The following is a 9,309-nucleotide window of genomic DNA, read 5'->3' on the forward strand; positions in this document are numbered from 1 at the left end:
TATAGCTCAGAGCGCTGCCTCCCATAGACAGATCTAAATGTGCAGAAGTACAGAAAGGAGCTTACAGTGTAAAGTATATATACAACAGGTGTAGGGTGTACACAGTATATATACTGCAGGTGTGCAGTGTGTACAGTTTAGATACACCAAGGGTACAGTGTATACAATGTATATAGTGCAGGTATACACTGTATACAGTTTTGATACACCAGAAGTACAGCATATACAGTGTACTTTACATACTGCAGGTGTACACTGTATAGTTTCGATACACCAGAAGTACAGCGTATACAGTACATATATAACAGGCGTATAGGGTGTGCAATGCATATACAGAGGGTATAAATTGTGTAGTGTGTATATTATAAATTGTACATATGCTGGGAGTCCAGTGTGTACAGTGTAGATACACCAGGTCTACAGTTTGGACAGTGTGTTCAGTGTTTATATATACACTGTATACACCAGGTGTACAGTAAATATGTAGCAGGTATACATTTTGTACCGTATACAGTATATACAGCAGGGGTACTGTATATAGACACAGTTTTTTATATTCACTGTTCACTGTGCTGTTGTCAGCCAGCCCACAGTCAGAGCTGAGGCGCAAAGCCTCTTATCTGTTTTCCCAGCAGCCCGTTAACTGAGAAGCAGGAGCTGACAGTGAACATCTGTCTGCTGCTGCGAGTGGGGTCTGAGTACAGTCTCACAAAGCCAACACACACACACACACAAATACACATAGGTGTTGCTGTGAGTGGGGTCTGAGTACAGTCTCACAAGGCCAGCACACGCACACACACTCTCACAGAGCCCACACGCACAAATACACATAGCTGCTGCTGTGAGTGGGGTCTGGGTACAATCTCACAAAGCCAGCACACAATCAGTGCCTAACTCCTGTTCAGCGCACATGCTGATACAGTTCACCAGTCAGCCCATCTACAGTGAACAATGTCCAGCAAAAGGAATTGTGAAGGCTATACAAATTATGACCAAGCTTTCACAAAGCTAAGCCAAGTTTGAGCAAATTAATTGCACGTGTCCCATAATTCATAGTGGCCTGTCTATTAATTCATTTCTTCCACTCCCTTCTTTCATTATCTCGCTCTGTTGCTCTCTATAGGTTTGAAAGTAGGGATCTATTTTGCCTCCAGATTGGCACGAACAGCCAGCCATCTTGGTGCCGGCACGTAACGTGTTCTAAAGCTCCTGCCAGCTGCCGTTAACGAGCTGTCCTAATCGCCGGCTTTCACTGACACCACGGCGTCAGTGTGACAGCTGGCAGTGGAGCTGTGCCCAGATAGAGGGCGGGCGAGCCGGCCCCCGGCCCCTCACCCCCACCTCGCGCCCGAGCGGCGTGTTAGGAACAACGGGGCGCCCAGTTGTTGGGGTGCGGGGGTGTGGGGGTGTGGGGGTGCAGGGCAAAGCTCCCGAGCCGCCCTCCTGGAGTGCCTCTCCCCTGGGACCTGCGTGATGTCTCACAGCCCGTGACAAGCCAGAGGGTGCGTGTGGGGAGCAGGACTGCAGAAGGCCCCTGAGCTAGAAGATGCGAACACAGGGGAGGCGTGTGCTGTTCCAGATCAGGGGGCTTTCTGCAGTCCTGTGAACGCTCATGTGGGGGGTGGACACACACTGGTAACTTCTAGAACACTTGTAGGACCAGTGGGAAAGGAGGAGGGTAGCTTCTAGAACACTTGTAGGACCAGTGGGAGAGGAGGAGGGTAGCTTCTAGAACACTTGTAGGACCAGTGGGAGAGGAGTGTAGCTTCTAGAAGACTTGTAGGACCAGTGGGAGAGGAGGAGGGTTGCTTCTAGAACACTTGTAGGACCAGTGGGAGAGGAGGGTAGCTTCTAGAACACTTGTAGGACCAGTGGGAGAGGAGGAGAGTAGCTTCTAGAACACTTGTAGGACCAGTGGGAGAGGAGGAGGGTAGCTTCTAGAACACTTGTAGGACCAGTGGGAGAGGAGTGTAGCTTCTAGAAGACTTGTAGGACCAGTGGGAGAGGAGGAGGGTTGCTTCTAGAACACTTGTAGGACCAGTGGGAGAGGAGGGTAGCTTCTAGAACACTTGTAGGACCAGTGGGAGAGGAGGGTAGCTTCTAGAACACTTGTAGGACCGGTGGGAGAGGAGGAGGTTTGCTTCTAGAACGCCTGTAGGACCAGTGGGAGAGGAGGAGGTTTGCTTCTAGAACACTTGTAGGACCAGTGGGAGAGGAGGAGGGTAGCTTCTAACACTTGTAGGACCAGTGGGAGAGGAGGAGGGTAGCTTCTAGAACACTTGTAGGACCAGTGGGAGAGGAGGAGAGTAGCTTCTAGAACACTTGTAGGACCAGTGGGAGAGGAGGAGTATTCTACTAAACTCTAATCTAGAACACTTGTACAACAGGTGGGGAAGGCACAGGTAGAAAAGAAACACAAAGGTACTGGGCAAATCCACACTGAAGAAGGGCCACAGGGAGATCGCTGAATCAAAGCAGAGAATCATTCCAGAGCTGTCAGCGCTCATTTGCTCCACGGCAGTATGTTTTGTGCCAGATTAAGAGCCACAGGAATTATATTAGAGATTTCCTAATCTGGGATAATCTCATATATCATACGCTGCAACTAGGTTGTTGTGGGGACAAGTAGGTTAAAGCAGCAAAAACAACAACAGCATTCTAAAAATGTATAAGATCCAGGATGGAAACACATTTTCATGAACATTTTCACGTTAACACTCATCATCATGAGATCTGTAGATACTGTAAAGACACACAGCCCAAGTTCTCGGCCGTATAACTGGTGTTTGATCAGATGGCCACAGTGAGGACAATGACAAAAGCCCAGACTGGAACCCTTGCTTGACTGCTTCCACCAGTCACCCGGATGAGCCCCTCAAAAACCCTCATTCCGGTATTTCTGGGTGGAGGTCCATTAAAAAACCTGGAAGAACATTTCTCCCAAAAGAAAGCGGAACAGGGTCCCTCCGCATGTCGCTCTCTGTGAGAGACCTCCTTACAACAGGCAGGCTGTGAACGAGAATTAAAATACTGGCTAACCGCTTCGGCCTCTGTTGCTCTGGGAATGTAATTAACTCGAGGTTTAAAATGAGATGTCCAGGTTGCCGCTGGCTCTAATCACTGTGATGGATATTGTGTAACACAACTGTTCCCCGCTGCCCAGTGCCAAGGGCACAGAACGAACAGAGAACTGGATTATCCCAAACTGCATGCATCTCCTTGGAGCAGAGGAAAAGCCTTTCCCACCATTTACAGAAATTTAACTCCTATTGTAGAGATGCAAGCAGACACAGAATAGTTCAGCCAAGGGTTTTAAATGGGCTTGTGACAAAGAGGCTATTTCTGGAGGACCCCAGAGAAGAGTTCCCCCAGAGTGCTCTGAATCCAAGACGTTCTGCAGTTTTCCAGTCTGAGTACAGCTCCAGTCTCTCTTTCATAACCAGGAATAGGTGTTTAGAAGTCACCACTGCACGTGTATTAGAACAATATAAAATATTTCTACACATGGCACAATGGTTATTTCTGATAGTGTTATCCCCACCTTCTCGTCATTTCAGAAATGGCACATACAACAGGTTTCTGCTTCTTTAAAATGCACCTAGGTTAGATTCTACTCTTTAGTTTGCTGCACCACACTGTACTTACTGGCCCGTGTTTCATTTTTAATTTGTCAGGTGGTGTCCCTGTCAATTTGCCTGAGCTGAGCGTTTACAGGTGACTCTGATCACTGACCTCAGAGCTCTTTCTGTCACAGGCCAGTCCTGCAGTTCACTGACATGTTTGTGGTATTTTCAACCAGTGTTGAATGACATGTATTGTCACCACAATATTCCTTTAAACAGGGTAGACATCAATGTACTGTACACTCATAATTGCTATCATATTAAATTATTATTGGTAATGATAAAAACACCCTACACTCTGAGGGCAATGAATATGTTTTGCTATTTTGGGATCTAGCGAAGATTTTATAATGATAAATCATTTTAAACTGTAATTGCACTGTGATTACACTGCATTGGATTATATTAAACAATATTGCACTATACTGTACTGTATGCAGTGTGCAGTATTACACTGGCATAAGATGTACTGTGCTATAGAGTAGTTTACTACATTACTGGACTATGCAGTATTATACTATATTGTGAGTTATACTAAACTGTAAACAGTACTTTACTATAAAATGCTACACTATGCTATAGAGCACTATACTACACTGCAGTGGATTGTGCAGTATTAACCTATATTGTGTTTTACTGTGCTCTACTATACCATACGGTAAAAAGTATGCAGTATTCAACTGCAATATGCTACACTGTGCAATAGAGTACTATACTACACTGTACTGGACTACACGTTATTATACTACATTGTGCTGTACTGTGCTCTACTATACTGTACTGCATGCAGTGTGCATGTACTATACTGGAATATGCTACATTATGCTATAATGTAGTATAATAGACTATAGTAGACTATACAGCATTACACTAAACTGTACCGTGTTCTATTATACTCAGGAACTGTTCCCTCCTGCAGTGGTACTGCAGGCCTCAGCACTCAAGAGTGATTATTGTGTTTATTGAACTGTAAAGTGAACGAAAGTGAGTAACAGCGACTGCCAGTTCTCTAGTGGTTTATTAGCAATGGCAAGGTGCTCTCTGGTGCCCTCCTGTGGCCCAGCCTGGAAACCCCCCAACATGCCCCAAGCCTGAGAAGGAGTTTTTACAGCAGAAATGAGTAACAAATACAGTAACAGCCACTGGCTACAACTCTGAAATTACTTTGTTTCTAAGCAGACAGCAGTCACAATGGAATATATTGTCACAATGCGGTTTCATGACGATGACAACAATAATGATATTTACAAAAATCATCATCATCACCAATGCAAATCAGGCACCTGCAACCATAATAACAATAAAGGCTTCACCATTTCCACAGTTTTCAAGGACAACATTATTCTGCCCTTTAAGATTGATTCTCTGTGTGTCTGCTAAGTTCTTTCTTTGAAATCTAAGAGACTTTAAGAAGCCACAATAAGCCCTACTGTAGCTGCTGGTTTTACAGGCAGGTTCTTGGAAAAGTGTGGATTTCGGGGAAAAAATTAGAAGTAAATAAAATATCATCTTGAGAGTGAACCTCGGTGAGCTCTGTGTTGACGTGTGGTCTCATCAGCCAGCCCGGACACTGAAGAAGGGTAGCGTTCTGATGAAGGTGTCCAGCCTGGAGCTGAACAGCTCACTCTGCAATGTCTCGCTCATTGAACACAGAGGATTCTTCACCACATACTCCACATAAATCTGGAGAGAGAGAGAGAGAGAGAGAGAGAGAGAGAGAGAGAGAGAGAGAGAGAGAGAGCGCTCAGACACACTGCTACTGCACACACACACACAGTGAGCCGACACATATCACAGCCATTAATCTGTCATTTAACATTATTCACCACTGTTACTTTCAATGGACTCTTAAAAAATTGGTTTTTAAGGCGACCAGGTTGCATTGAGTTACTCACGGTGCTGTAGATCTGGTGCAGGATGTCCCGGCAGCTGGGGACCCCCAGATCCGTGTTCATGATGATTTTCACCCCTGTGGGGGTCTCGTAGTAGTGCAGTTTGTACCTGCTGGTCTGAAAAGACAGGAACCCATCTTTCCTGGGGTGCAGGAGCAGAGTCAAGGAAGAACGAGAGAGAGGCAGAGGAACAGGATTGTACAAAATACAAATCAGAAATAAGGAGGGGCTCCGCTCAGCCCATCTTTATCGTATGGGTACTATAGCTCGGATCTAATTTTTCAGAGCATCCCAGGATAAAATCTCCTCAACACTGCAGACAGGCTTCCTATTTCCAGTTCTAAATGCACTTGCTCTTAAGCTCTCTAGTGGTTTTGCCCAATTAATGTTTTCTTAAAGTGTAAACGACTGTTCTGAATTTGCATTGCAGCCAGCTGGATGGTTGGAATTTTTTGGCAGAGTGCATTTTTCTGTCCACCAGATGGCAGCCTTGTACAGGTAAAGAAAAAGGTTTCTCTCTGCAACTCAAGAGTTCGTGCAGCCTGAACTGTTCAGTGTTGCCCCTTCTTTTCATTCTCAGCCATACAAACCTGAGCTACTGCTATTGAGGATCACTTCCATGTTCATTATTTTACTGCAGATCCTAGATGGTCCCACTGCAATGGACATGAGTAAATCCTCATGTGGAAACAGGACTTATCCTGCTTGTTTTTAAGTAAACACTTCTCTGGCCAGTAAAGACACAGACAAAACGCGCACTCCCCCATCTCCTCAGCATGGGAAAGGATACATGTCGATGGGAGACATCTTGCTGACAAAGGAGCGAATAGAGAAGAGCATTCCATACATCAGCTTGAACTCCTGGGAAAAATGAAAAGACTTATGAACTTAAGAAAGAAACGAGGCACACGTATCGAATATCTGACCAGGCTGATGCAGGACAGGTGCAGTGACCACACCCTGGACACAGAAACTGGACACAGTCAGACCTGGCTGTCCAGAGCAGACAGGCTCAATGACCACAAACTAGACACAGGCAGACCTGGCTGTCCAGAGCAGACAGGCTCAATGTCCACAAACTGGACACAGGCAGACCTGGCTGTCCAAAGCAGACAGGCTCAGTGACCACAGCCCGGACACAGAAACTGGACATAAACAGATCTGGAGAGAGATATCTCACACACTGGGACACACACACACAAACACAACATAAACTGGAATTGTACAGAACCCTAAACAGACAATACACACTAGCCGAATATTTGACCAAGATAAGAAACAACAAACAGAAACAGACCCTGACGAAGTACAGGCTCAGTGACCACAACCTGGCCATAGAAACTGGGCAACACAGGCAGACCTGGCTGCCCAGAGAGGACAGGCTGTACTCCCACTGCCAGCGGGGAGAAATAGAGACAGAGGTGCACTTCCTACTGCACTGTGACAGATACTCTGGAATTAGAGAAACATTCTTCCCTAAATTCAGAAATCTAATCCCAGAGTTCCCACACCTGCCAGAATCACAACGGGTCCCAATCCTACTGGGAGAGGGAGGAGGGAACTCAGTTGAACTGGCAGCCCAATATGTGATCTGTCTGTCTCCCAATAATGCTCAATATGTTTGCAGTATATGTAAATATTTTATTATGATGTCTTTTTTGTAAATGTCTGTAATATGTCTGTAGATTTTATCTTACTTTTATTCTTTGTTTTGTTTCATGTGAATTTAATTATTTTTATTTGCTTTGGCCACACTGACTGTACCCATCGGTCATGCTAATAAAGCACCTTGAATTGAATTGAGAGAGAGAGACGACAGAGAGAGAGAGAGGGGTTGCACCTCATCCTTGGAGATGCCTGCCTGCTTCTTCCTGTTCCACTCGCTGTAGTGCAGGCAGGTGCCATTGCGGTCGAAGATGTACAGGTTGTGGACGGTCATCTTTTGACAGGGGGCCAGAGGTCACGCAGGTCCCGCTGTCTGCCTCTGACAATCATTGATCATTACAAGACTGAGTCACCTTACCGGGGGCTTGTTGGAGACATTAACTTATTTTCATGGGTCACCACAGAAAATGTTAAATCCCGCGGGTAACTTTGCACAAATCAGAAAAGCTGATTTCAAATAAGAAGGCACTTAAATTGTTATAAAAACAACGTTATCACCCAGCCAGAGGATACCAATAACATAACAATAATACAATATGAATTAACAACTCCACAAAAGTATATTTCAGTGCTCTGACTCTTCCAACTTGTGTACTTCAGCCGACTACCTATTTAATAAAAGTGTGCTCGTTAGTGTCTTCCGTTCAGTCATTTTGGATATTTGTGGTTCCTCAAATATCTTGAAGTTACATGAGTCGTCTAGACAAGTTGGGTTACCGCCAGCCTTATAACAACACTGCAGATAGTATTTACGTTTAGACGCCCGTGTCATTTAACATAAATGTGTATATAATGTATATACACTCTAAAGGTCTCGGGATAGACGGGTTTGCCGTCGCTGGTAGTGTCCTGGCTAGATAATGAGGCACTGTGTGTACGTTTCTCTCAGATATCAACTATTAAATGCATGTTTCCAAGAATTAAGCTATATTTCACGTATTCTGTGTGAATTAAAAAAAATAATTCAGATAAAAAAGCTGTTCACCTCAGATTTCCCGATGCCCCGTCTTCAGGGCCCCCGGCCTTCCTGCCCTCTCTTCTGCCTGAATAGAATGAGGCTGAACTGTCAAAAAATATATTTATTATTCGTTCTTGGCATTCGTTATTATTAAAATAATAGCTTCATTCTTAACCGGAATAAAATTAAAACATGTTCAGCGTGTCAAGATAAAAACAGTTTAAAAACATTTCTCAAAAACAAGCAGGGCAAACGCCAGTGAAACTGACTCTATCAATCGTCCTGCAACGCAGGCATCCCTACAGCCTTTACGGAAGGAATCGCCCCGACTCAGAGCCAAGATGGCGACCTCAGAGTGCTAGTTTCCCTGCTGTTCTAGTACCGCAGTAAAATTAGATAGAAAATCTTCGCGCATATAAGATGCAGTATATGTGATTCTATGTTGTGTGGATTGCAGCTGCAGTTGTATTGTAACTATAACTATATGACCTATAGCCAGGAGCTATTTAATCCTGCAATTTACAACTGGCAGCCCAGTGAAGCTCAGCAATGTGTGAGCCTGGTCAGGACCTGGATGGGAAAAACTAATGTTGCTGCTGGAAGAGGCATTAGTGGGACTTGTAGGGGGCACTCGTTCTTGCTCGCTCCTGCAGTCTGTGTGGGTCCTAATTCCCCAGTATAATGACGGAGACACTATACCGTAAGAAGGCACCGTTCTTCAGGTGAGACGTAAAACCAAGGTCCTGACTCTCCGTGGTCATGAAAAATCCCAGGGTATTTCTTGTAAAGAGTGTTACCCCAGTTTCCTGGACAGATTTCCCCCTGACCTTTACCAGTCATGGCCTCCTAATAATCCCCCTCTCTGAACTGGCTTCATCACTTTGCTCTCCTCCCCACTGAGAGCTGGTGTGTGGTGGGTATACTGGCACACCAGGTGGGGCTGCACACTGGTGGTGGTGGAGCGGAGTCCCCATTACCTGTAAAGCGCTTTGAGTGGAGTGTCCAGAAAAGCGCTATAGCAGTGTGAGGAATTATTACTGAACTACTTTTAAAACTGAGAACCGGCGGCATTTCTTTGCATAAAGTGTTATGGGGATCTGGAACAAGCTGCCCACTCACACTGAAGCCAATACCTCGGAATCTTTCAAGAAATGACCGAATGAGATGT

General features: G+C 45.1%; 1 protein-coding gene across 1 annotated transcript; it reads right to left on the minus strand.

Moving 5' to 3' along the window:
- Positions 1-4,625: 4,625 nt before the first annotated feature.
- On the minus strand, positions 4,626-8,438 carry trappc1 (trafficking protein particle complex subunit 1). The gene is made up of 5 exons (XM_006627354.3): positions 8,169-8,438; positions 7,359-7,502; positions 6,309-6,379; positions 5,522-5,660; positions 4,626-5,309 (listed from the first exon to the last, which is right to left on the minus strand). Exons 2-5 carry the CDS (start codon positions 7,455-7,457, stop codon positions 5,181-5,183), a joined length of 438 nt encoding a protein of 145 aa, XP_006627417.1. The 5' UTR covers positions 7,458-7,502; positions 8,169-8,438; the 3' UTR covers positions 4,626-5,180.
- Positions 8,439-9,309: the final 871 nt, after the last annotated feature.

This window comes from Lepisosteus oculatus, chromosome 3, assembly GCF_040954835.1.
Source record: "Lepisosteus oculatus isolate fLepOcu1 chromosome 3, fLepOcu1.hap2, whole genome shotgun sequence".
NCBI classification, from domain to species: Eukaryota; Metazoa; Chordata; class Actinopteri; order Semionotiformes; family Lepisosteidae; genus Lepisosteus; species Lepisosteus oculatus.

Excerpts from the sequence above, each read along its gene's own strand:
- trappc1 (XM_006627354.3), bottom strand. The coding sequence starts at position 7,457 with ATGACCGTCCACAACCTGTACATCTTCGACCGCAATGGCACCTGCCTG. Across the intron at positions 6,380-7,358 it reads CAGGCATCTCCAAGGATGAG|GAGTTCAAGCTGATGTATGG; the intron begins GTGCAACCCCTC and ends CATTTTTCCCAG. Across the intron at positions 5,661-6,308 it reads AAGATGTCTCCCATCGACAT|GAAAGATGGGTTCCTGTCTT; the intron begins GTATCCTTTCCC and ends CCTGCACCCCAG.